Source organism: Amia ocellicauda, chromosome 5, assembly GCF_036373705.1.
Source record: "Amia ocellicauda isolate fAmiCal2 chromosome 5, fAmiCal2.hap1, whole genome shotgun sequence".
Lineage (NCBI taxonomy): Eukaryota > Metazoa > Chordata > Actinopteri > Amiiformes > Amiidae > Amia > Amia ocellicauda.
Genome location: NC_089854.1, coordinates 22,110,480 through 22,138,265, shown reverse-complemented (window position 1 = coordinate 22,138,265; position 27,786 = coordinate 22,110,480). Strand labels below are relative to the sequence as shown.

The following is a 27,786-nucleotide window of genomic DNA, read 5'->3' as shown; positions in this document are numbered from 1 at the left end:
GTAAAAGGCATGTAAACTTTGACACTGAATACCTTGCAGTCCGCAAAGAACATTCGCTTTCAAACAGATGTTTATGATGGAGTGTAGAAAGCAGATAATTATTTAGCTTTGCTCTTCTACGTGTCTATATATATATATAAATATATGTGTATGTATGTATATGTGTGTGTATATATATATATGTATATGTGTGTATGTATATATATATATATATATATAGACACACGTAGAAGAGCAAAGCTAAATAATTATCTGCTTTCTATATATATATGCATGTTTGTATAATTATTGTAACTTCAGTTTATGAAGATAACTTGTAATTTGCTATATGAAACTGGTTTAGTCAGCAAATGGGTGAGGACATTCAACATTTCAATAAAACCTGCATTTGTAATCAGTTGAGATCTTCCATCATTTTAAAAAAGCACAAGAACAACCTCAAAATGATGTAGGAATTCTTGAATAAAACTGAGTCAGTGTCTAAGACATTGTGATGTTGGAGGTGTGCTGGCTGGACATGCAGAAGTCTGGGTAAACGGAGGATGACTGATTTATCCCATGTTTTTAATACAGATTGAACCAGGACTACAGTAGGCTGCCATCCAGCTTACTGATGTGCGATTATGTACCAAAGTACTGGCCTGGGGAAGCAGACTTGTTCTTGCAGACTGATGCATGAGCTTAAAGATGATTAGTAGTGAGTAAACAGCTGGAGTGGAGGCTATGTCCACACTGGGCCTATTGTACGAGCACGACGAGACGTGGAGAACACTGGATCTTTTCTTCTTGAAAATATTTAGTTTCTTTGAAACTTAAACTCTTACATTTCCATCTAAATGTTCCCTCTCAGGTTTATTTTCAATATCAGTTAGTTATTGAATAATTACCACACTAAATAGCTGTCGTCCCTGCCCCAACATTTCCCCAAAAGTGTTTTTAAAACAACATTAAATTGGTTTGTTTGGGCCTACTTGTTTGCCCATCGACTGCTTGGTTGTTTTTTGGTCTGTTGGCAATAAACAGAAAATGAATCGGTGCTCTGAAAGACCAAATAATATTCAACTATTTAGAAAATAAAACGTACACAAAATATACACAAAATCAAGCACTGTAATGCTGGCAAAAAATAAAATTCTGTGGTGCATTCTGGTGTATTAGCTTCACAAAATATTCCTTGTAAAGAATCCCTTTGATGACTAACTAACTGGGAAACAAAGTGCATATATTTGTGTAGTTAGTGCCCTAAATTTAAACGCTGGGCCCCGTTTCGTAACTGCGAAATATACAGAAAAACAGGCATTTGCAAGGGGTGGAAACCGTTAGACCCTTCTTTTTTTCTTTTTTTTTCAAAAATCAATGAAAAGGCAGCCTCGCTACAATTGACAGTGATGGACAGCGCTGATGTTCAATCAGAAGCGAGACGATCCAGACAACAGCCAATCACAACCTAGGAGCCGCCCTTTTTGCGCTACGTCACAGCGGGGTGGGGATTAAACGATAAAAGCGACGCTCCCTGGCGGAGCGGGTTCAATTCAGTCGGAGCCGGGCGGAGCAGTAGAGGGAGTGAGCGCCGCACAAAATTAAAATAAAAGGATATTACAAAACATTTATTATCAACGGACATTATCTAATAAGGAGTCTCGACATGACGACGACGACCACTTTCCAAGGGATGGACCCGGGTTCAAAAAACAGTTCCAGGTAATAAAAATAAATAAATACAGGACGGGGACAGACAAAAGAAACATGGACCCCCGTTATCTTATTAATGACCGAGATTTAATCCGAGCGGGGCCTGTGGGGGGCCGGGGCCGGGCCGGGGGGCGTCTGTCGCGATAGAGGAGATGCACGGTCCCGGAAATTGACATTATCAGGAAATCTCTGCATTTTAGTGCAGCAATTACGGTTGCTAACTAACTTTGTTTTACAGAGGGGGGGAAACATGTGCCGCCCGAGCATATGGGCGCAGTTTGGACACCATTGTGGGGAGGCTTCGTGATCTGAGAAATAGTCCGCTGGGTCCGGTTGACTCAATCCCATAGACTGGATCCAGACCTGGGCCGTTTCCGCCTCCATGGCCTCCGTGTCGCCGTGCTGCACTTGTATTCCCATTGATACCCCATCTTTCCCCTTCACTGGTCTTTTTTTGGTTAAGACCTCTGCTTTATTTGCACGACACCGCCGTCTGAGCCGCATGCGTGCCTTTCCAGACCCACTGACAGGAAGGCATCTGCCCACTGCTTAATTGATCTGACGGTTTGCATTTTAATTGACTTAATTGATTGATCACGTTTTGTCCGACATCACGCAGTGGATATTTTGGAGATTGTGCCGTGGCGTCATTGTTGGTGGGGTGTTTCCTGGCCAAACCAATATTCTCTTCCATGGGTTCGCCATGCCGTGAAAAGGGTTATTGATGGATATATCCATCCAACAGTTTATCATGATGGCTGGTGTTGCAGACCAGCTTGATCAAAACCCTAATTTTCGACATTTTCCCGTCTCGTCTTTCTAGATGTCCTGTTTGCAATGCGGGGAGTGTTGATTCTTGACATATTTTATATTATATCTTTTTCTTGATGGGTGGGGTCTCTTTAAAGAGCCTTTGTACATCTCTGCAGCCCGTGTGTGGAAAAGCATGAGCTCATTGCGCGGAGGGTGAAGTCTGGTTCAAGCATGAACCCACCGAGATCCGCACGCCATTAACAATCGGGTTTGCCGTCCGCCTTGTGTGCTGTGTGGGTGTATCGGTTTTATGAATATGTATATGTATTTTTTTTTTTACTTGCGAGCCTAGTAACTTGATTTCGGAGGCTGTTTGACTGGAACAGCTGCTGGGAGTCAGCTGGTAGACTGGTATTTCCATGAAGAAGGGAAAAAGGGAGGGGGTCGGAGAAGGGAGTTACAGATCCATCCATTTTCTGAGCACTACCGGGTGTCTGCAGAGGCATCCTGTCTTTTCTGGAAATTAATCTCGTTTATGAAACTAGTAGGTGAACGACGCATACCTGGCATTGTATTTAAACCTGTGAGTTAGATGTGCTTCATTTGTGAAACAAAGCAAATGGAGATGCTTTAACGAATATAAGTCAACACTTCCATTGGAAGATTGATAGCCTTTGTTTTAACCAATGCATTTAAAAACCTTTTGTTTGCATGAGCAGATTCCTGGCTATAACCTACCCTTATTTTTCTCACCATTTCTTTTTTGTACTGCTATGAATTAGATTAGACAAAGCAGCAGGGTGTAAGGCAACTCTGGTGCTGCAGGATGAGATTGCCTCAGTGTTCTGCCCACCCTGCACCGGTGCATGAAACCCCCTCATTTCAGATGACTGTTGTAGGCTGTGTGCAGCAGGGTGGTGCTGCAGTGCTTGTGTGCGGACCTCACTGATGGCTTCACCGCTGGCCTTTCACAGGGTGCTGCGGCCCCCGGGCGGAGGCTCCAACATCTCCTTTGGCAATGGGGACGAGGAAGGCAAAGCCCAGAACACCCGCAAGAACAGAACCGCCTCCAACATCTTCGCGGAGCCGGAGGACCCCCACGCTCACAGGAGGAACAATCCACCGGGTAGATACTGCCGCCCTTATTGTTTCACAGCTCATGTTAAGGTAGCACAGGGTTTCTCAAAGGTCCCTCCAGCCACAGCCCCAATTAATTGGGTTCCCAGCTCTCACACCAACTGACCTTCCCTTCAGCCAGACAGCCAGTGTCTGTACTTCAAGCATTTGCAGAAAATGGGCTGTGCACCGATTCCTAAATCTTGGCTGGATGTTCCTCCATGGTGTTGGGAGTTCTAGATTATTAGTGGTTAGCTGTAGGGATTTAAATCCTCAACCAGTTTCTGAATCCAATAAACCAGTTTTACATCCTGTGGGTTCCTTAGATCTTCCCCATCCTTCTGCATGAGCAAAGATTTAATCTGAAACTGAAGCAAACTAGATGCCCCCTGCCCTTCCATCTGTTTTTTGATGGTCACAACAGACTAAAAGGCAATCTTGCAGTTTTCCCCATTTAGTTTCTTGCTGGAGTTTAAGTTGTATTTGATTTTAAATGTATGATCAGGGGGATTGGTGTTTGATTGCACAATGTCTGTCTGGCTGGATTAAGAAGCATTTACCCAGCAGATATTTCATATGTACTATAACCAGTGCCTGGATTAGGCAGTTATTTGCTGTGAACTATTCAGGGACATGACTGATCATTCATAAATCCCCCACTTTGTGTTTTTCGGTTGCTTAAAATGTAAGAATCGGCAGTGTTTGTGTATAGCATGGTAACAAGGCATGGTCAACAGACTGAGAAATTGAATAGCAATTTTCAGATGTTCAACTTCTGAAGATATGGCCTCAGTAAGATGCAAATTGTTACTTGTAAAGTGAGGGGAAATTGACGAGGGGTGACATTTTCCCCAGATTTCAGATCTATTTAGATCATTTTTAATCTATATAGAATTTTATTAGAAAATGTCAGTTTTGCTTTAAAGGTATTGTATAAATGTACAATAGATTTTAGCAATTCCTGTTGCTTTACAGAGCCTCTACATTGATTTACATTGATAAATGCATTTTTGGGGGTTCAAAATATCTGAGCATTTTACACCCCTTGAGACCCTGCTTTAGAACAGTCTTTAAATCTGTGGACAGTCACTTGTTGCGTAATAAGTTCATTCAGATAGTTTGAAGTTTCAGTAGCCATTCACTAAAGCATTCTTGTGCTTGCTTGGAATCAATCTCTAAGCCTGCTCTTGTTTTTTGTTTTTTCTATTACATTACAATGAACTTGTCAAACAGCAAGTTGTATTGAAAGGCTTGTGTAGTTATAACCCCCCCCCCTCTTTTTTTTGTCTTGGGTGTTAATGGAGGCCAAAAGCCATTTGCCAGAATTCAGAACAATGCAAATGGTTTCCTCACTTCCTGTATGACGTTTGAATAGTGTACCTAGATTTTCCAATCTTTATGCATTTATAATCCTTAAATTAACTTCTGCTTTCTGAGGCTTTTGATCTATTAAAACAGATTCCCTTATTTGTAATTCACTTGACACTTGAAGTCGGAACCCAAAACTACTTACTACACTTGGCGTAAACGCACATTTGTCCTTGTTTGCAGGTGGAAAGCCCTCTGGTATCTTTAGTGGCGAGCCCTCCGCTCCCCTCAGACGATGTCACACCCAGCCTGCTGTGCAGTCCAACAGCGTCTCCGAGGAAGCAAAAACCGGAGTGAGTATCTCACTGGATTATATGGTACACAGTCTAATGCAACAATTTAATCTGTCATTCGGTCTCAATTACTCCAAAACTATATTTTACTCTAAAACCCTTTGAACATCTGGTGAACAAATACTGGACACTATGAACGGTTACTAGAATTTGATTTGCAGTTGTCAAAACTCTGAAGCTTTTTAAGAGTTTAGTCTTAATGCTTGTCCATTTGTTTGCAGGATGGTGAAATGGAAAGGGCAATTATTGGTAAGTTACTCATTTTTATATGTATACTCATACATAGCATGCAATTGTGTGGTTTGACAAGTATTTTAAATGTGTATAGCACTGGATTAATGAATATACAATATAGATTGAAAAGGTCCAAACCACATGCATTAATTCCTGGAGTCGTTGGCCTCTTAGGTTTAAGGAGGTGGAAGATGTATATCTATATAGCTTTTTTGTTGCTAGTTTTAAACTAATTTGTGATTCGATTGTTAATTGCCTGGATTACTTTACCATTTTTATTAAACCTTTAATTGGAGGATTGGGTGCATTTGTATCAATTTTAAAATTCCTGCACAATAGCTCTATATAATCCAGTGTAACCTAAAATACATTATAGGTTTCGTTGCACTTTAGGGTTTCCAAATACATCAGCAGTGAAAACGCATTTATTCTGCAGCTCCAGGTGGCTTCACATTGTCTACACATTCTCATCCTTTTCTTATGCGATTGTCCTTAATCCATACAATACACAGGGATAAAAGTCAGTCAGGTGCATCTAATGTTGCAATGCCATTGTTACAGGTTCTTGTCAAGTATTGATAATGGGGAAGTCGAACATTCCCCTTCAGGATTAATAAACATCCTTAAATTAATCTTGTAAATCAGCTGTTTGATCTTTTATATATATTCCTTTTATTTTCATGTCAAAAGAGCATTGTGTTAAGATCTCAATCACTGTTTCATAGGGGGTGGGGAGGGTGTAGCTACAGTTCAACAGTTTCAGTAATGGGGAATGGCTGGCTCTTGCTACTGGCTTATTACTCCTCATACAGATTTGAGGTTTAAACCTTGATTGCTATCAAACTATAGCCTTTAGTATTTATTTTAATGCCATATGAGCAAACAGACTGGGGTGTGTTTCAACGTGGAGCATTTGCTTCCATTTTCAGTTTTGACAAGCTATTTAAAAAAAACCTTTATCCTGTTATTTATATATTAAGCTAGTCATCCCTTCAGTGGTCTTTATATTCTCCTTAAATATTCTGGTGGTAGGTGGTCCGCAGTTTAAAAACTTGCTTTTTCACTCCCATAGTCTTTTACAAGCTTGTAATGTATACATGCACAGGAGATAAATCAAGCTGATGTGCATGAGACATGGGCTACCACAAATTGGGTTCTTGGAAATGGAGTCATGTCAAGATTTTTCCCATTTAAACGTTCGACATTTAGATTTTTTTTTTTTTTTTTTGGGGGGGAAACCTCATGCTTGACTAATCATTAAGCTGTAAAAACGTACATGCACAAATGAAATGTGCTGCTCGGCTGTGGTTTAAAAAGGAAATCATCTTGTACTCAGCAGTGTGAGTCTTAACCATAAGGCACTTCACCTCCTCTGAGGGTAAGTGCACAAGCTGGAGTTTGGACTTGGTTAATTACAAGCTGCTTAACTCCCCCTCGCTTTCACGTACAGTGTCGGCATCTCCGAGATGTGGCCCACCAACATCCTAAAGTAAAGTTTCCTAAAGCTGAAGACCATTTTGGGGAACAACAAGTGGATGTTAGTCTGGTTGTAACAAACCTGCACACGGTCCCCAATTCAGTGTCTGACTGTAAATGAGCTGCTGTTGTCTGTCATTATGAATGGAGATCCACAACGGTCTTTATTTTCATAGAAAATTCGGAGGAGGTCGAAATCATCCCGGAACAGAAGGAGGAGGCGCCACAGCCCTCGGCACCCACAGTACCTGCTGCCGCGCCAGGCGGGCGGAGAAACCCCCCTGGGGGAAAGTCCAGTCTCATCCTGGGCTGAGCTTGCTTTCTTTGAACTCTTTCATGCTTATTTTTTTATCCCCCCTTATCTGTGTGAGCCATGGAACTTCAGTCCAGTTTCTCATTGTTTTTGACTTTTTTTTTTTTTTTTTTTTTCTTTTTCGAAAGCATCAACCGAAGCACTTTATGTATCTTTTCATTTCAGCCCATCCTGTAGTGCATCAGGCCTGCTGGAAAAGGCATGAGGTTTAACTGCTCTCATTCTCCCTGATGTAAATGGTAAAGGATTTGATGCGTGAGTTTCTAAATACAATAAAGATTGATATGAAGTTGCCACTGTGGTGTTTTTCTTGCCTGAATTGAATTATTTGTGGTCTGGGTCCTGGAGGTGGTTAGCCTTTTGTAGTAGAGGCTCAATTTGCTTTGACGCAACTATAAATTTAGGATTGCATTGCAGGGTTTTTGTGCCAACAATTAATTTTCCGATGCACTTTCCACACTGGTGCATTCTGCAAATTTCCAGTTTTGCGATACTAGGTTTTGTAAGCAATTAAGCAAATCCACTGCTTCTGAAAGGTGGTGACATATTTGAATTGTAGATGCACTGCAACAGTTTTTTACCTTTCTAAAAAATTGTTTTCCTCCTGCTTCCAACCCCACCCCCGTATTAGGAATTTTAATTGGCTAGGTAAATCCAGTACAGTTTTAAAGAATCATCCATAGGGTGGCACTGTTTTACAAGGTACTTTTTTAAAATGGTTGATTTTTCCTTATTGTGAATTTAAAATAAAATGCATATTTTCATACAGGAGCCCCTCATTACATTGTCTAATGACAACTGAGAATGTAAGTTTAGTTTCATTGAGTTGTGCAAATGCAAATATTTGCACTGGCATTACTGTATAGTAGGCCTGATGGCAAGTCACTCGAGTTCAATTACTGCAGATTGATTTGCCTTCTCTTCCCTCATAAAATATGATTTTAATTTAAACATTTTTGATTAGTTTAAACATTCACACAATCACCCAAAAATGCACATCCCTATAACCCACTGATGTAACTGGTGTGCAATGAATAGTCTCTTTTTGGAACTGAAATGCAGTATCCCAATTTTTCTTTCTTTGTATGCAATGATTGGGATGTCTTGACCCCAGAAACCTTTTAAAGCCAGCCTGTAGATTATCAAACAATTAATTGCCAAGTTTTATTGAACTCAAATGGGGATTTTTCTTTATTTTCTTTTTTAAATTGACTACACCTTGACTGACAATAACAGGTGCTCTGGGTTTCAATCTGAGGTGGAAATTAAACCAGTGAAATGGCATGTCCTGCACCCTCAGCAGGGGGAGCACAGAGCCTGCAGTGCTGGGGGCTCACACTGCCTTCAATCCCATCCACAGCCACTAGGAGCACCTTCAGTAACGCGCACCAGGGGAGCGCACTCCGGATCCCGGCTTCAGTGCTCGGGTCGGCGCAGCAGGAGATGCGCACCAGCTGAAGCGCCTGCCCGGCCTACTGCGCACATGAGCACACCCGGCACATCCGAGGCCTTACTCCACTCAGCCGCGGTCTGGACATTTCACCCACCTGCGCAGGGAGCACAGGCCTTAGTTTTTTTAGGGGGATTACACACGTATACACCCCATAGGCGCGAACGACGGGACTCTTATTTTGAAACAAGCCGTCTCGCTGTTTCGCGTCCCGGAAGTGGAACGCGCGTTGGTCTATTCCCGGATGTGGCGTCACCGCACACCGCTGAGCCGCCAGCATCACCCAGCATCACCCAGCAAACAGGCCGGCTGGGAGGGTGGGTTGGCCGCGTTCACGTACAGAGGGACGTGTTCATTTAATGCAAATTGCCGCTAAAACTACTGCTGCCCCCCTGTCAGCGGAGGCGAAACTGCACGTATCATTAATACACACAATGCAGCCGTGGACTTTATGAAATAAGGACATCAATTACTTCAGCACACCTAATATAAATATGTGATGCATAATTAAGATGTAATCTAAGTGCTCGGCGATTCCAAATGAATAATACAAATTTGAAAAGCGCCACGTTAGATCTCACAGCGACTGAAGACTGTGGAGGGTGATTAATGCCAAAATTAAGATGCACGTGATTATGAACATGAAGATGTTATCATCTTCATGTTCACGTTCATAATCCTCTTCATGTTCATCTTCATAATCATGTTCATCTTAATTTTGGCACTGATCACCCCCTGTAAAAGACTGAGGCAGGGGTTGTGCGGAGGAGATGCGTGTGACGTCAGAGACCCCCTGCGCAGCTCGCTCTGGGTTACTGAAGGTCATTAACTAATTAAATGCAACCAAACTTTCAGGTTGCAAAACAACAGCAGGTTAAAAATCCAAAGGGGGTGAATATATATAGGGTATATAATATACATACACACATCGGTGCACCAGTCCTTGAATATAATAAACTGCTGGTGCTGAAGTGTTCATGTTGTTAATCTAGTAGGCGGCTTCAGAATTCCCCTTCAGATCGAAAGTGAAAGTATTTGTAACGTTCACTTCTTGTTTTGGTTCTCTCGGGATGTGCACGGATAGCATTCTGGAAAAAAACATAAAGTTCAATTATAAACTGCTGTCAGCTGGACTCGGGTAAGGACATGTTTACAGCCTATAGTAATATAGACGTGAGACGGGTAGAGCAGATCGGCGGCGTCAACACTTCGCTGGTAGGTTGTCACTTGTGTTTCATGTCCTCAGTAGATCCACAAGGTCCCTCAGACTGCACAGCTCCTTCGGGTGGCAACTAATCGGTGGTTTGATGAGGATCTACATCGACGACACATTTTAATCGATATCTGTGGCACCATGGAAGTATATTTGTTCACAAAAGACCAGAGAGAAGATAGACAAGTAATATCAGTCTATCTATATTAGTCATTAAAATATACATTTGTTTAGCTACATAGTGTCTTGTAATTCCAGAGTGTATGACTGCATTTATCAATGTTAACATTTAACCTGAGCCTTTGTTTAGGTTACTGGTTTGGGAGGTACAAAATAGAGATTGCCTTAACATTTTGAGGTTAAGTTTAATAATAATAATAACTAATAACTAGTGTTAGTAGAGGCTACATAAAGCTCTCAAAAGGAAATTAGTAATTTGAATAGCATTAGAAAGATAACAATAGCAATAGAATCACTAAGGCGTCTGAACAAAATATCCCTTATATTTTTGGGAAGGGAACTGATATGACCTAGGTCGATATTTTTGAGAAAGGCAAGAATCATCGTCTTACTATGTAGGGAATTTTTGTGGGATGCTTGAAACCTAGGTCAGAATGTTTGCACTGGTCATATATTTCCTCCCCCTGCGTTTCCTCAAGATCAAGATTGTTATAAACTATATGGGGGCTGTGTTGGTGTAAGCCAGTCAGGTGTGATATGTAGGCAGCTGATACAAGCATATTTGAAGGGTGCTTACACAATGGCCAATGGTGAAATATGAAAGTAATTGGTTCCTTATTGGGGTTAAGATGTGTTTGTCAGACAAATGTAAGGCTTGTTTGTGTGGTTGAAAATAAAAGAAAACAGCATGCAAAACTGAACATTAAAAAAAGAAAAGTTGAAGAGACTTTACTTTCAGTTTACACACACTGCTGGACTTTCCAGGACCATTGTATACATGGCTAATTAATTAGTTAGTCAGTGAGAGGACACCCATTTCGGACCAGGAAATATGAAAAGAAATGTCTCATTATCAAATATGGGCACGGGAGAGGGCGAAATGCAGTGAGATCAGCATGCTACACATGCCACAATCTGGATACGAAGGGAAAAGTTGCCATTGAAGCCTGCAATTATCTTTTAGAAAGCAGAGGATATGGTCTACCAAATAGAATTGGTTATTTAAAAGAACAGTACATGTCTTTGTCTATCTGTCTAGGTGAAACAGTCAAATAAATCAAAGCAACAAACCTCACACCTAAGGCACAGCTCCTCTGGCCTGCTTTTTACCCATTCAGCTGCCAGAGTGACCCTGACATGAACTTCCTCTCGTTGTGGAGTGGGACCTTGCAGTTGGGGAGCCAGGGGATTATCACCACATTACAGTACCACTAGTGGAATGCTATAAATATTACTGCTGGTTGTGCATATATTATCTACAGGCCAAGACTGCTGCAGAAGATACAGTTGAATGCTCTATGAAAGCATCCTTCATATTGAAAGAGAAAAGACAATACAGATACTGTAAATGAGCTGCGCTTACATATATACTTTAGTACGGGGCTGTACCACACACATCTCCCTTTGAACTCGTGTGCGGTCAAAAAATTAACACTAAGCTGAACTTCATAGCAGTAGACTGTGACACCTATCAAGTCCGAACTCTATTCAAACACAAGAAAGGAGAGCTAAAATCTCAATCTTTGAGTAAGGTGATATGTGTATTAGGATATCTGAATGTGAAGATGGTCTCTGAATGTCCAGTGAGAGAACACAAATGGAGAGGACCAAGGAATTGTGTGTGAAGTTATGTAATTCCTAGAACACATTACCTTTAGCTCTGTCCCCCAGTTCAGATCCAGAGCTATGCAGTGCGAGAGGAGAAGCCAAAGCATAAGGAGACCAGCTGTTTGGGAAACTTCATTAAAGAGTGCGCAGGAGAAATTGACACCATGGTCTCAGTAAATAAATTAGGAAAGAGCTTTAGAGGAATTCAACTTCTTGAAATTCAAGTGAAAAGCTGAACAAAGAACAGTTTGTTTCCTTATAATTTTATTTCCTTCTTAAAATACAAAAGATTCCACTAAAAGGGGAAATGAGTCGTATCAGTCGCTGCATACTTCATTAGAGAGGTAGGGGGTGCTGTGATGTGGAATATGTCAGGCGCCATGCAGTTAACTTGAAATAAGATGTTGCAGAAATGAAATATAATCTGTTATGCAAAACATTTACCGTACTATTGTTGAAATTAGAAATTTCAGTAAAGTACGGCATAAGACTTTTGGATTTACATTTTTTTTTTCCAAGAAGACAAAAACAGTGGTACAATGATTAGAATCTGTTATATGTGCATTGGTTTTTCGGGGGGAGAAATTTGGTGGCCGTACTCTGATGCCACAAATACATTTATAGTGAGAACCCCTGGATTAGGACTCATGCAAATGTGAGAAGGAAGCACAGTGTCTTAAAATGGGGAAAGTACAATAAACTGAAACTTCCACACCAAACTTATTTACTTCCTTATTCGGATGGAGGAAATTGTTTAGAAAAACAACACCATTTAAAAAGTATTTCAGCCTGAAATACCGGTTTGAGCAGAGAGATATAGAACTTGCTAGACAATAGCCATGAGAGAGGATCATTTAATAATGTCATGACTCTCCCATGCTGATAATCGGAGTTTGGCTCTCTCAGTTTTCTTATTTCCCGACAGTCCCCATGGGGATATGTCTGCAGAAAGCTGGATCCGTGAAGACTAATACATCACAAACAGCTGTGTTCATGACGCAGTTTTATTCCAGTACTGTTCCAGGAATACACTGGGGATAATCCACCAATCAAAGAGAATAAGCAATAATTTTACAGGCTGCCGTGAGCCTCAACTGTTCTTGGTTCTGCTACTATTTTCTGGTATTCTCTTATCAGTTCAGAGATGGCAGAGTGTAAAGGGTGGCACTAACCACATGAATACTGGCATCCTTCATTGCTGACATCCACAGTGCGGCATTGAGGCTTGTTTCAGGATGTTGAGACAGAAGGGCCTGGCCCCTCTATTTCTGCTGGACGCAGGCTGAGAGTAACTAAATATCGTATGAGATCCAGGTTACCCAAGAGTTTTAATCACCACAGTGACAACTTCTCAGAAGGGGCAGGTCTACTGTGCATTGTTGGCATGTGTGTGCGATTGGTTGATTGGTTGACAGAGGTTTCCCGCGGACACCTTCAATCCGAGTAAACTGAGTACTTTGGCGATGTTGCAAGATACTGAGCTGAAAAGCCATCCACAGAAGTTAGTTCCGTCATATTTGGAGGATTGAATCGGAATCTGACCTCAAATGTCTTGTTGAAGAAGAAAAAATTGAACTTGGCCAGTGAGGGTAAGACACAGTCAACGTGTGGCGCTTAGTGACCCATTTTTGGGCAAGCTCTTGCATAGGATTAGTCAAATTCCCAAACTCAGTCTGATCTATATGGAATTTGTGATTAACAAGCATCTGGATATAAAAAGTGATTGGTTTATTTGAGTTTTTTAAGGTTATGAAGTGTTTGATGCTCCTATTGCTTCCCAGGAAAGGTATTCTTAAATATGAAACACAACTGTGATAGGTTAATGGATAACTCACTGCTTAACTCAGTTTCTTTTTGCTGTTGTATGAGCTGGATGATGGTAACTATGATAGATATGAGTGTCAAAGTGGGATTGTAATGTAATATGTACTCTTACCTTTCTGAAATTCAGTTACCGAAAAAGGATTATTTTCTTTAACTGAATCTGCTGATAAAACTTAACTTAATTATATATAGTTATAATAATTCCAATCAAAATATCAAGACCAGACTGAAATCATCAAAAGTCTTTTACAAAATAAACAAACCATACAATATGTTAACGTGTTCAAAATGAGCATTTTTAGCTGCTTGCAGATTTTCCTGTCTAATGTAACTCTGGGACTCTGGATCCGCATCCTTGGGAATAGGAATAGATATATATTTAAATAAGTATGAGCTTTGCCAACTAGTATAGCCAGTATTTATTGTTGTTGTATTGTTGCTGAACTAAACAAATTACTTCCTGTGGACCATTCCCGCATGCACATTCTTGATTCGATTCTCCCTAGAGCAAAAGAAAAATAAGAAAATCTCACTTGGCTGTGTATTCAAAACTTAATCTGGGTCTTATTTTGAACCCAGATGGTAAAATGACAATCTGCCACGGCCCCACTGCAGTGTCCAAGAAAAGATACAGTTAGCCACAAAGAAAGCAACTAAGAAATTGACTGCATTGCTCATGTTGTGTGAATATCACCATTTCATTTTTTTTTAAACATATTAATTACTTACTTTTCATCAGGTTTATGTTGAAACCGTGAACACTGAAATATGGCTCCAGCTGCCTGGCAATTCTGTGTGACTTTTATTGCTGTCATCAGATTATCGTTCTCTACTGACCGTAAGTAGATTATAATTATTCTTGTTGTTGTTATTGTTGTTGTTGTGTGTAGTTACCAGGTTGCTCCAATCTGATTAACTTTAAACAGCACTAAAATTCACCTTGTTCACTCCTGCCGCAAACGCTCACTCACCCACAAGATATTCCTTTTATTTTTTACTGTTTACCTGAATAACTGAATGGTACTGCAACGTCTAGATCAGTCATATTTACATTTCTGAAATACCTTTGCAGCCGTTGACTGCTGTCTTCTCCGATTTCTTTGCAGATCTGTTGAAAATGGAGTGCAAGGGTCAACACAAATCTGTGTTTGGCCAAGATACAAAACTGGAGTGCTTTTTGAAGTCCCCCTATAATGAATTTACAATCATAAAGCTGCTGTGGAAGAAGGAGAACACAGAAGATGCACTGTTTAAGTTTTTCTCAGGAATGGCAGATCCAGGCAATGATCCCCGATTTGAACGTTTACAACCGGGGAACTGCACGGACGTCTCGTTGTTGGTGAAAAACACCAAGATAACAGACGAAGGGAAATACACATGCCTTGCAGTGACTGACCGTGGCCATGCCATTGCGGAAACAATCCTATCAGTCTCAGGTAAGCGAGAGTGGCAGCCAGTGAAAAACAGCAACTATTAGTACCAGATTGGAGGAAGGAGGAGGAGATAAACAAACACATGTCAAATACAGTCCCTGAATAACATTAACAATCCTGTTTACTGTTTCCTGTCTGAAGAACAAATAATAATCACAGTAGTTAGCAAGGAAGGGCGTGATTCACACCTTCCTTACTGGCCACACAGTGTCTTACAGATATAATCAGGACGCCAGCCCAATCCAGTGGAATTACTGCTAGTGTCACAACAGGGAATGCAGTCTCTTTAATCCACTGATTTCTGATTCCTGATATCTGATTTAATTACTTTCCTTTTCTATCACAGCTCCGTACACAAACCCCGTCATGAGCTCAATGCCAGCAAAGAACATCAGAGACGACATGACGGTGACGATGTTCTGTAACGTGTCGGGGGGCTACCCAGAGGGACGCATCCAGTGGTATGACGAGTATAACACGGACTGGACCCGGAGCTCAGAGACCCAATCCGTGCAAACCAAGGACAGACGGTACAACTTGACCAGCACATTCACTGTGACAGCCTCGTCTACAACCAAGCAGTACAGTTGCTCTGTTTTCAACTCGGATGACCTCAAAGAAGGAGAACAAGAATTGAATCTCATGTTTGGTAAAGAAAAAAACAAACCACGCTTTTACGCTTTTCTTAATGCTCCTGATTATTGTAACTATAAAGCATCCGTTTCAAAGAAGTCTCTCTCTGTCTCTCTCTCTGTATATATGTATAAATACCTAGACTCAGAAACCTAGGTGTTTGCAGGAGTAGTACTTAGTAAGGCCTGCGGTAATAAGTTGCTTCCTGGTGATTTAGTAAACACTCAGCTGATTCCTTATCTCTTATTATTTATATGAAGCCACTCCTTCCTGTTGTGTCACTTGATGTGAAATATATAGTAGTCTTGGATTTTAAAGTCTAAAGTCCTTTACCTGAATTTGTTACTTTCGTAGCTGAAGGATGTGTTTGGGCATGCCTGTAACTAATTAACTTGGTATTAATGGTGTTATATAAACTACCTTTATTGGCCTTGGGGGGGATTTTCCTTCTACAACTGATTGCAGTAGTTAACAAATAGAAACTATTGGAGATGTTTAGTTTGTGTGTGTGTGTGTGTGTGTGTGTGTGTGTAACGTCTCTATGTGTGTCGTGCCTTGCAGGGCCTGACAAGCAAGAAGGAGATAGCAACACCACCGCAGTGGCCGCAGTGTTCGTGGTGGTGGGAGCTCTGGCCAGCGGGATTTTGGTCTTGGCATTACTTCGGCGCAGGAGATTAAGAGGTGAGCGGAAGATACAAATAATCTATCCAATAGAAGCTAATTCTATGATATTCAGAATCTATAAAGCTGTGTGTTGTCTCTGAAAATGTCTCGCAAGCACCAGAAACAAATAACTGCAGCTCAGCAGCAGACAGACTACGTGGCAGAAGTGGGGAATTACAGATTGAGAAATATGTTTATTTTTAAGGTGGAACAGACTCAGGCTTAGTAAGTTATTTATGAAGGGTTTGATTAGATTTTATTGGCTCTTCGAGTGTCTGTGCGTGCGGGTTATTTTGTTAACAGATTGAAGGGAATCTACCCTACCAATGATGGGTATGATGTTTAATATTTATTCAGCTTGCAAATTATCTTTGCACTTTGATTCTAATGCCTTTGGGATAAGAGTTTCCTTTCCCTCTGTACTTTAATCTCTCTGAAGCAGAATAACCTTAATCCTTAATAATCTGACAAATATGGAACTGGGAAATTCTTCTCAAGTCTGATATGCAATTCAAATTGTGAATATATTCAGGAAGATAACCGAGAAGTAAGCAGTGGGTGAATTGGCCAGTTTCCAAGGGTTGCATGATTTAATTGTAATAGGGAAATGGCACAGAACTGCATGAGAGATGACTGAGTGAGTTCCCCCAAATTACTATTATAATTATTCTCATGTGACATCTGCAAAAATTATAATGATGATTTAAGATTAGCATCCTTTCCATGGTTGTTAGCTTAACGATACCTTTTAGTTTCTCTTCTCTTCGTAAAAACTGTAACTCATTGAAATTGTTTTATTCTGTTGAATTTGGCGCACACAATGGGAAAACGATCTGCTGTTTCGAAACAAAACTTAAGTCTAGGCTTTCTGGCCAAGAATAACAGGGGTCCTGGCCAGCTTGGGATCGCTGTCGTGCATCCTGCAGATTACTGCTCTCTTGACGGTGCTTACGCTTTAGCAAAGGAATGCCAACCATCAGAATAGTATGAGTGAAGTTTTTTCCTCTTCCTCTTGTTTTAGGTCCACCCCTTTCACATCCAGTGGAGACAGAGGAACCATTAGAAGTAGAAACCAAATAATACAAGTGTATCAATGACTCAGCATCTGTGAATCAGCTTTATAACTGAACATCAATTAAGAAACAAGGCTGTGCTAGAGTGTGCGTAGTTTTCTCATTTGACATTTTTTTCAATTGTAAACACAGATAACACAGCATATTTTTGTATGTGCTTCCAATGAATTCCAATGTATTGTTCTGTTTTAGATTTTTTACCTGCCCACAACTTTGGTAACTCTGGGAATATACTCTTAGCACACAAGGGTTATAACCACTTCACACTTTGCCTGTCAGTTATGTTTGAATTATCCCTGCAAGCTAACCTACTTCCATTTGAATGTCTTACCTACTGCCGGAGTGATCAGGAATTGTGATTACTGGAATGACTTTGGGTTCGGGGAGGGGGGTTGCTGGTTGGGAGAATGAGTTGAGGTTGATTATTTGTTTTGTACATAACATCATGTTTAAATTTTTTGCAAATTATTAATAAAGATATAAATTAATTTATAGTCTAGACTGAGTTTTGTGCATTCACTCCTTGCTCCTGTCTCTTCTGGTTTTCATTGATCATTTCAGGTAAGGTATCCCTGCAGGTGTAAGAATTACTGTGGGATACAAAAGGATGGAACAATAAATACATGTTTGGAGTAACAAGCCTTTAATCCATACCATTAGGAATGGATGGAAAATTATATTGAAAGTTTTCATCACAATCTTACCCAAGCTATTAGGCACCTATCTTTACAATGCACAGATTCCATGGCTCTCTAGGGGAGTTTGTTTCATGAATGATGTGAACTGGTCCTTATGTATTTGTCGATGTATTGTATTAATGTATTTGATATCCAGCACACAGCCTCTAGGAGGGAGGGAGAAAACCCTGTTATGAATTAATGACATTCCTCTGGTTTTGGGAAACAGAGACAAGATCCCCTCTGTTGGCCACTGTGTTTTTTTTTTTTACATTTCACAATGTTTAAATTAAAAGTAAACTAAGTAAAATCACTTCAAAGCAAACATGGAGTTAAATATTCAGAATCACTTCTTCCTTCACTTTTCTTTCTTAAAAAATGAAGTGTTAGCTGTTTTGGCTGAGACGTCTGAGGCGTTGTTCCGCTTTTCTCTTTCACTTCACCAGAGGCTCAGAGTCGAAGAGATGGCAGTGAGGGCAGTGCTGTCAGTGTACGTTCTGTGTGCAGTTGCGTCTGCATTTCTAGGTAAGGAACTAAAGCAGATCATAGATAAATCAATGTCAGAGTAGAAGAAACCGGAGAGCTCACAGTAGGGTCCTGTTTCTTAGAGTAGGAGGGTCTTCTAATTTTTGTATCAGTTGATACAGGATGTGATTTGATTCATATAAAGCAACAGCTGCCATTCTGTTTCAACTTGATGCTTTGCATAGTGTCATCTATATTTTAGAAATGCACATTGTTTTGTGTTGTAATGCACAATGAGTCCTTTAAAGTGTAGTAAAAAGTAGTGAAGCTGCCTGCTGGTCCAGACAATACCAATACACACAGGACTGCAGCTGTGTGTGGTCTGACGCGCCCACGACCAAAGGTTGTCCAGAATAAAGTCCTCTTTTTCCAGGAGTTCGTAATCTTATATAAACACACAAACAAACATGATTCCTGTGTGAATGAGTTTTAATTATCTAAAGGCACTGTGAGTTTTGATCTCTATGCTCTATTTTCTGACTTCTCTAATTTGGATTTGCTGACTTAAAACAATAATTGCGTAAGTGTTATTGTGACTGTGACTTTGAACCAACAAGTGTGCCCAACACTTTCTCTGAAGGTCTTACATGACATGTTTTCTTCAAGTCTTGTCAGCGCTGTACTGATGTGAAATTGCACCAATTAATTTTATTCCTAGTGCTTTGTGGTCAGTGGGGGCAGTTGATACTTAAATTTGCTTTGTAATGGGCCTGTTTTTTAGTCCCTGAAGGTGTGCCAGTCAGTGCACAGAAAACAGTCACACCAGCGCTTTTCCACAGAGCTCACCCATTATGTCTATCCAAAATAAAGACTGGGGACAGCAGACTGTGTTAATGCATCCTGAGTAGATCTGTAGGTGTGCTGATTGTATTCTTATCTACACACGGGTTCAGTTTGACAGTGTTTGAGTCAGTGTGCTTCCCTTCATTAATCCACAGTGTCTCAGTCTCCTCTGTTCCTGGAAGCGAAGCTGGGAGACACTGTGAAGATCACTTGCTCCACAACCCTGAAGAGTCCTGATGGCATGTTTTTGAGAAGGATATTCTATAAAGAAGGTCAGGTGCTTTACGTTGCCAATAATGACATGAAATTGACACCAGCGGAAGACTACAAAGAGCGAGTGAAGGTTACCGGGAAATTGAACAATATCACCCTCACATTCAGCGCATTGAGGGAGGACGACTCTGGGGTGTACTTCTGTCACTACAGACACCTCAATATGGAAACGGCACAAATGGAGGAATTTAAAAGCAGCTGCACTCTGATTCTGGTCAAAGGTAGGTAGATGTGCAGCTTGCCAAAAATAGATGAGACTTGTACATGCTGTCAGGTCCTTTTGTGCATTAATTCGCACCTGTGAAACACTGTGTGCCAGACTGTGCAGAAGAGCATCGCTGTGTCTTCCTGTAAGCACACGGCAACGCCAGAAGAAAAACGGTGCCGCAGGGGGTTAGGATGTAGATAAACCCAGACTGACAGAGTCGCAGGGCAGGGATTTTCAAGCTGCTCTCACAGCGTGCTTGTGTCAGGGCGTCTGTGCAGATGTGTGACGCAGGGATGCTGTCGTGCAGGTGCTGTGCAGACTGGGCCGTGTGAGCAGAATAGAGCCCAGCATCTGAGTCCCACCCTGACGCTCATCACAGCTCTGTCCGCTGCCTTCATGCTCCTGCTGTGAGCAGCCATCTCTATCTGTCTGGTCCCAAGGGTGAGTATCTGCACTCAGCGCTGTTCCTCAGAGCCTCCTACCCGAACAACGTGAAGCATGGTTTGCAGTTTAATATGACATTTCTGATTATTCATATGCTCTATGCATGGCCACTTCCACATTTGATCTCAGTCAGCCCAAAGACTTCCGGTGTAGCGCCGGAAGCAACTGCTGTCAGTATAAGTTCAGGTGAAAATTACTTTCTACACCCCTAGCCTACAAGAGCTCCCCAGGATGACTGTGAATGACGTCCATCGTATGTAAGAGCATCAACTGTCACTTCATCAAGCAAAAAGGAGAAGGGTTTCAAAATGTTTATTTCAAGATACATCGCCTCTAACCTTATGGTGAGATTCAGGATCAGCACATCAAAATACCAAGAACTATGTAGAACAGTGTGCTGAGATTTAGTATAGTGAGAGCCAGTGTTACTGGGGGTCTTTCACCTGTGATTGCATGTTGTTTATGATTTTTTTTCTCAGATCCTTAGTCATTATAAGATTAAAACGCACTTCCATACTTCATTATATTCTGGTGGTTATTGCTAATAAGTATTTCCGGTAAAATGTTTAATTAAGCAACATAGTTAAGCCTTTTTCTCTTCCTGAATCTACAATACCGTTTCGCCTCATTGTGCTCTACAGTTTAGGTGACAGCACAGTGGATATTGAAGAAAAGAAAAAATATGTTGTTTGTCATGTTGTACAGAATTGGTATCATCAGCTAGAAGGGTAATTTGAAAGATTAATAATATAAATATGTTTAAATTGAATGTTTGTGTTAAACCAAGCAGTGTTAGTAAACAATTTTGCCAGCTACAATATCAATCACGAAGTAAATGAGCTGCCTGAGATTGAATCAGAAATACGTAGGCTGTAGGCTGTGCATAGAGTCCATACCACCCACTATAGCTATTTTTAATTGATTTACATATGAGAGAGCCTCCCATAGTTCCCCTGCGTGAGTATTTCCATAGTCCACCACAAGGGGGCAGATGCGACCCACATGGCACCGAATGAAGTGCAACAGTGCCTCTGAGTTCAGCTGGACAAATTCATTTCTTTCTTTTATTCAGGTATTTCTCCTCCTTCTGCGACTCATAGGCGTTAGACTTTATAGTGCTTGTCTTTCATGAACAAACTACGCCTCCTTGATCGAGGATCTCTGGTCGTGTCCGTGAAGTGCAAATATCACGGGTTCATATATAGCCTTGGACTATGAAATGAAGCATCACCAGAACTCCTTTCAATCCCACCATGCACTGCTTCGGCTTAGATGGAAGTTCCCATGTTGACTGTCTTGTTTCGATGGAGGATCTTGTCCATGCAGTCTGTGTGCTCCTCTGTGCCTCTGTGCTAATAAAACTCTTATGGATGCAAAGTCCATATCTTCTCATTGCAGATGTGAAACTGACTAATCTGTGTTTGTTTCAGTCCAAACTGGCCTTGAGGAAGAGGAGTGCAGGTGTTTTTTTGTTGTTCTTCTTCCAACCCTTTCCTCCTTCTAAATCACTACCTTTCTGTTTTGTTCAGCTCCAGAACTTCTTCATGAAGCAAAGGAAACAGGACTGGAAGCCACTGAGAGAGAAGTGTGCGCGCAGTCTTGAACACAGACGGGGAGATCAGATATGACCTCTTCTGCAACTCTGCTGGTGACACAGAAGCATGTCCCATTAATACACCTCCCTCCTGTGATAACGCAGACCTGTTGTAGTATCACTTATCAGCTAAAGACATGCTGTAGATGACTTGGCAATCAAGAGCTGCAATAAATAATTTTCCTTCACTGAAGATGTGCACTCACAGTATAACAATTAAAACATTTACTTGCATTTTACTACAAATCACTATTGTTTACCTTTCATTCCAGCAAATTGACTTGGATTTACTATCTGTCAAATATATATATATTTGTTTTGAGTAATTTTTCTGGGGTCTGGTGGTGTTTCTGCACTTTTAAAGCCAGCCTATGCTGCACTATATTGTATTGACTTTCCCCCCCCCACAGAGCTATTCAAGTTTTGTCTGCAAGAGGGCAGTGTGGTTTTGTTATATTAGTTCACCTTTAGTCAAATGTCAAATACAGGTGGTTTTAGTGCTCAATAAATCACATTAAATCACAATAAACTTCAAGCTGTGAGATGTCATCGTTATTTTAGTTTATTTTAGTTATTTTTCTTTCCCATACCTTTATACTGGTATTGTGCTTTCTAAAGGAGTTGGACGTTTTCTAAACTAAAATCACTGCTGTCTGTGTCTCCCTATTTGAATTTAGTTCTTAGTCTATTTTTTTTTCTGTTCCAAGGAAATGCTGTAAAATCTGTTTCAACAAAAAACACTACTAGCACAAATACTACTATTAGTAGTACTAATAGCAGTAATAACATTACAGGTTAAGCTAGTCTATGGTACATGTATGTGGGGTGCACAACTTCGTCATATTTCCTGCTCTATAAAAGAGTGAGACAGACAAGACAGACAGAGGAGATTGCTGAACTGCACAGGATGCCGCTGTCTCTGCGCTGTGTACTCGTCTCCACCGCTCTGTTGAGCGCCACTATGTGGGGTTCAGAAGGTTCCTTTGCAGGTAAGCGCCAGAGACCCCCCAGTGAGGTGTCTTCATCCTCTCGTCACTTCATTGCTGTCAGTAGGAGACGTGTCCAGCGGGGCACTGGGATACATTTACCTCAGATACACAGCACGTTTGGTATCTCCTGTCCCTAAACTCCTTCTGTTTCTCTGTGTTTATTGCAGTATTCTAGATAGCAATAATATACATTAGAAAGGTACTGATCTTTTGCCTCTGTGCTTTTCTACTGGAGTTTGGACATCACTGTGGACCATTTAGATATATTTCCAGAAATGTTACGAAAACTTAAAACTAATATCCTAAGATCCTAAGAACTAAGATCCTCTGTTTGTATAAGGTCTGATCTTTATCATTTTAAGATGTATACAATACGATTTCTTTACTATCAAATATGTGAAGTGAAAGTCCATCTTTATAATTGTTTTTTTTTCTCTTATAAAATATCCTTACATAAGACCTACCCCTATCTGTCTAATAATTATCATTACACAGTTACACACAATGATACCGGCAGACGGCAGGAAGCATTAGCACAATTAGTTATATTATTAGTTATTATTATATAAGAACAATATTAGTTATTTCCAGTTAAACGTGTACTGTATTAAAAGTTGTACTCATCCTGCCTTACAATGTATCAAGGTTTTCTGTCAGCTCTTACCATATGTATCATGTCAACGTGCATCCCTTATTAATCCACATTGTCCCGGTCTGCTGCCGTGAATCCAGGAGACTTTTGCTCCTATAGACCAGCACTTATAAATAAAGACTGGGGACAGCAGATGGTGTGTTAATGCATCCTGAGTAGATCTGTAGGTGTGCTGATTGTATTCTTATCTACACACGGGTTCAGTTTGACAGTGTTTGAGTCAGTGTGCTTCCCTTCATTAATCCACAGTGTCTCAGTCTCCTCTGTTCCTGGAAGCGAAGCTGGGAGACACTGTGAAGATCACTTGCTCCACAACCCTGAAGAGTCCTGATGGCATGTATTTGAGAAGGATATTCTATAAAGAAGGTCAGGTGCTTTACGTCGCCAATAACATGAGATTGACACCAGCGGAAGACTACAAAGAGCGAGTGAAGGTTACCGGGAAATTGAACAATATCACCCTCACATTCAGCGCATTGAAGGAGGACGACTCTGGGGTGTACTTCTGTGACTACAGACACCTCAATATGGAAACGGCACAAATGGAGGAATTTAAATGCAATGGCACTCTGATTCTGGTCAAAGGTAGGTAGATGTGCAGCTTCTTTTTGAAAAGGCTTTAATTGTAGGAGATACGGCTCATACATTCTGTGGCATTTTCCTCATTACAGTGCTCAGGTGCGACGCTGAGCCTCTCTGAGCCTCAGCACAGCATGACTGAACACACCTCGGGTGGCTACGCTGTTGCAGAGACACATAGTGGGCCAGAACCCTTTATAAAGCATGCTGAGTAACAGGCCACACCGAACACACACACAGGGATGCTTCTTGCACACACAGCATGCTTGTGTCAGGGTTTGTGTCCAGATTTGTGATGAAGTGTCTGTCCCGCACAGTTGACGTCGCTCCAGGTGAACAATGCACACAAAGCAAGCCCCTGGAGTTGACCCCCACCCTGATGCTCATCACCGCCCTGTCAGCAGCCTCCGTGTTCCTGCTGTGTGTCATGGCCATCATTATCTGGCAGTTCCCCAAGGTGAGAATCCCAAATCCATTTTCGGGTCTAAAGAAGTACAGCTTCCTGTTAGTAGTACATAATTTCCTGCAATTTACACCCAAGTATTTGATGTCAGTTTTGTAATGAGAAGAAGAAAGAAAAAACTAAAATACAAAGACAAACTAAAAAAGAAAACATTAAGTACTGCTTTCTGATTCATGATTAGCATGTGGGTTTATTTAATTCCAGCCTTAGTTCTCAGGTACCAAGTAGAGTGCCCTTATGACAAAGTATAGTTAAGTACACTTTAATGGTAACTTTGTATCCTTAAAGTGTACGTAATTGTAGTTTTGTTCTCGTAAGCATGGGTGAGGGTTTAAGGGCATTGGGTCTGGTTTCTAGAGCGGAGGCTTCGGTGGCAGTTTGAGTGTTATTTGTGTTGTGACAGCAGAGAGACACCCAAAATTTCCATCTCTCCAGATTTGCAGTGAACAGTTAGCACATTCTACAACTTCGACATGAAAGCAGTTATGAGTCATTATACGTGAAACCAAGCACAGTTTTGATGCTATACTTCTGTGATACACATTAAGTCTGATAATCACACCAATGGCAACAGACATTTGCCAAATTATACCACCCCCGCTACCATTGCTACCAAACATATTCATAAAGGTGTAATAGAGAAGAAGGGTAAAACTATACACAGAGAGAATATTTACAGCATTAATACTGGATGTTATTGTTTCTTTAAATAGGTTTAATTACTCATAACTAGACTAGTTTTAATATGCGCTAACCTTTAACTGCAGAAATGACAACAGATTTTTATTTTCACTGTTGGATATTTGATTTAAGTAACTGACGGAAGGAAAAGAAAATCTATATCAGACAAAATAAACAAGATAACGCTTCCTGTGTAGATCGTCCTGAAAGCTGCTGAAAATGCATTTCAAAGACGATTGCTAAGCACAACTAGACAACCTGCTCTGAAGTGCATGTCAATAAGACAGCCCACTTCCACAGCAGGCAACACATGGGTGCTGAGGAGACAGATCTCTTTAAACTGACTAAACATTTCCGCCAATCCAACTGACGTTCAACGTATTTGTTATGATTGAAGCAGTAGTAGAAGCAGGGCAGCAGTAGTAGCTTTAGTAGTATTGGACCTGGGACCCATCAGACCTTTGAGGGAGCGCGTTTTGTAATTTGTGGTTCCTGGGTTGGTGAGTGGTGTGTGATTTGCTCCAGGCCTGAGTGACCTTATTGTTGTTGTTGTCATAGTTGTTGTGGTACAATTATACATCATGAACTTCTTTCCTTTTCAGATTAAGAAATTCTTTGCAAAGCGCCGGTCTCCAAGGCAGAGGAAATCCCACGAAATGGTGTATGAGGACATGCGGCAACACAAATAACAGGATTTTGCACCAGCGAGTGTGTGGGCGTGAACAAACACGGCAGAAGACTGTAAAAATAACACACAGTGATGGCAAGCTATACTGGTGCTATACTGTACAGTGAAAAAGCTTGAGCGATGGTTTAGAGTCATTATGGTACTTCAGACAAACTGTTCATGAAATCCTTCTATGTCTGTACATACAAATAACATTCATATAATTTATGGTGTTTGTCAGAAATATTGAAGTATATGGTTTTATTTTTCTCTTCAAATGAGTAACAGGAATTTCCTTGAGTCTTTCTTCTCACACATGGCTGAAATGATGAAGATCAAGGTACTGCCTCTGCACTCTGCCCTCCTCCAAAGGCAAACAGCGGGCCCTCAGACAGACAGTAGCAGGGCCCCCAGTATGCTGTTACAAATACTTACAAATAAGTCACCACCTTTAGCACAGGTATGTCACAGTGAGCGGGAAGAGATAATGAGTCACAGTCTAATACTGGAGGCTTTATGTTTTTCACATTGGTGTGGTTTTCTGTGCTGGCTGTCTATTAGACCCGTCTACTGACCGAGTTGTGGTTGTACTGCTTTGTGTGTTGTATAGAAGTTGCACTGACTTGCTTTGTGTCGTATTCCTTGCTTTTTGAGAGGCCCACTAGGCACTTTTTCTGATCCGGATCAAATGCATCGGTACATTTGTGGATCAGTGGTATCGCGTCTACACTGCCATCAACTGTCAGCCGCTGCAAGGGTCTTCGCATGCACACTAGCACGGATGTCCAAACTCACTGATATGAATTAGTCTAACAAGTAAAACCAACTCACTTGACTATTTTTTCGAGACCGAAGCATTTTAAATATAAATACATTTATATATTTATATTCTAACATGAAATGACAAAGCATTTAGTGCTATTTTTAACAATGTTTTATTTATAATAAGGGAAGTAGGTAAGTGTGCTTTTATCTGCTCCACTAATGCAAAGGCTGCTTGTCTGCTGTCAGGACCATGTGCTACAAATGCTTTTGATTCGGATCAGAAATGGCAGTGTAAACGCACCTATGGTTCTGGAACGCCACATTCCTTTTTTTGTAGATTTGTTTTGAAGCTCACATTTACAGACTGAAGACAAAGTGCAGGGCAACGATGTTTGACCGGTGTGGGGCATTTAGGAGGTATAAGAAGATTCTTATAAAATCACATTTACTTGACTAACCTCTGTGCAGATGAGAAAACCTAACTCTTTTAGGCTTCAATTATGAGGTTTGAACTATTTATGTATATAAAGCTGATTCATTTTCATACCTTTTTATTTTGGTTATAAATAAATGTGTGTACATATAATGATTTCCTGTTTATGTTACAATATTGATCCAACCTCTTTATTTTTTAAATATATTTTGAATAAAAAAATTGAATATAAATATACATGTTTTTGTGTTTTTTATTTTTGGTAATTAATTCCTAAGAAATATGGACCTGGCCCTTTAATTTCAAACCATCTAATCTGAGAGAGAGATCTAGGAGTGACAGTTTAAAGGGAAATAAGGTCTGTAAAAATAATATAATCATATTTTTATTTTTTTCTTCTGTAATTTACACAGAGGTGAAAACAGTCTCATTTATTGTAAATGTTTTTATTCTGAGTGTTACTGGAACATGCAAGAGGTGAGTCAGTTTTTGCTTGTTTTTGCGACACCTTTTGAAGGCCTAGATTATAAGACATGCTGCCTACTGGGGCTCTTCCTTTTATGCAACGGAAACTTTTAATGAAAGAAAAGTATGAAAGAAATGTAAGGTAAAGGAAATAAACATTTAATAGAGGAATATATATATATATATATATATATATATATATATATATATATATATATATATATGTACATACATATACACTTTTAGTTATCCTTAATGAATAAAAG

At 40.5% G+C, this 27,786-nt stretch overlaps 2 protein-coding genes, 1 long non-coding RNA gene and 1 gene segment (V, D, J or C); all 4 read left to right on the top strand.

Moving 5' to 3' along the window:
• The first annotated feature begins 1,514 nt into the window (after positions 1-1,514).
• On the top strand, positions 1,515-7,539 carry jpt1a (Jupiter microtubule associated homolog 1a). Its single transcript, XM_066704326.1, has 5 exons — positions 1,515-1,701; positions 3,420-3,571; positions 5,113-5,222; positions 5,444-5,471; positions 7,109-7,539. The coding sequence occupies exons 1-5, from the start codon at positions 1,646-1,648 to the stop codon at positions 7,243-7,245; spliced, it is 483 nt and encodes a 160-aa protein (XP_066560423.1). The 5' UTR covers positions 1,515-1,645; the 3' UTR covers positions 7,246-7,539.
• Positions 7,540-9,582: 2,043 nt separating this feature from the next.
• LOC136749784 (CD276 antigen homolog) lies at positions 9,583-17,810 on the top strand. Of its 3 annotated transcripts, none has more exons than XM_066704324.1 (6): positions 9,583-9,910; positions 14,260-14,358; positions 14,627-14,956; positions 15,300-15,602; positions 16,148-16,267; positions 17,271-17,810. In XM_066704324.1, the coding sequence occupies exons 2-6, from the start codon at positions 14,289-14,291 to the stop codon at positions 17,327-17,329; spliced, it is 882 nt and encodes a 293-aa protein (XP_066560421.1). In that variant the 5' UTR covers positions 9,583-9,910; positions 14,260-14,288; the 3' UTR covers positions 17,330-17,810. The 3 variants fall into 3 exon arrangements, with proteins under 3 accessions (XP_066560421.1, XP_066560420.1, XP_066560422.1); XM_066704323.1 differs by having other exon boundaries at positions 9,584-9,833; XM_066704325.1 differs by lacking the exon at positions 9,583-9,910 and adding an exon at positions 13,039-13,285.
• Positions 17,811-18,423: 613 nt separating this feature from the next.
• Positions 18,424-22,361, top strand: LOC136750570 (uncharacterized). The gene is made up of 4 exons (XR_010816894.1): positions 18,424-18,524; positions 19,463-19,801; positions 20,096-20,229; positions 21,762-22,361. It is a non-coding gene; the product is annotated as an uncharacterized LOC136750570 (long non-coding RNA).
• A 343-nt stretch (positions 22,362-22,704) lies between these two features.
• LOC136749783 (immunoglobulin kappa variable 2-112-like) lies at positions 22,705-27,264 on the top strand. The segment is given in 4 exon segments: positions 22,705-22,815; positions 23,717-24,052; positions 24,364-24,503; positions 25,793-27,264. Coding segments are annotated over 4 exon segments (645 nt in total).
• The last annotated feature ends 522 nt before the right edge of the window (positions 27,265-27,786 follow it).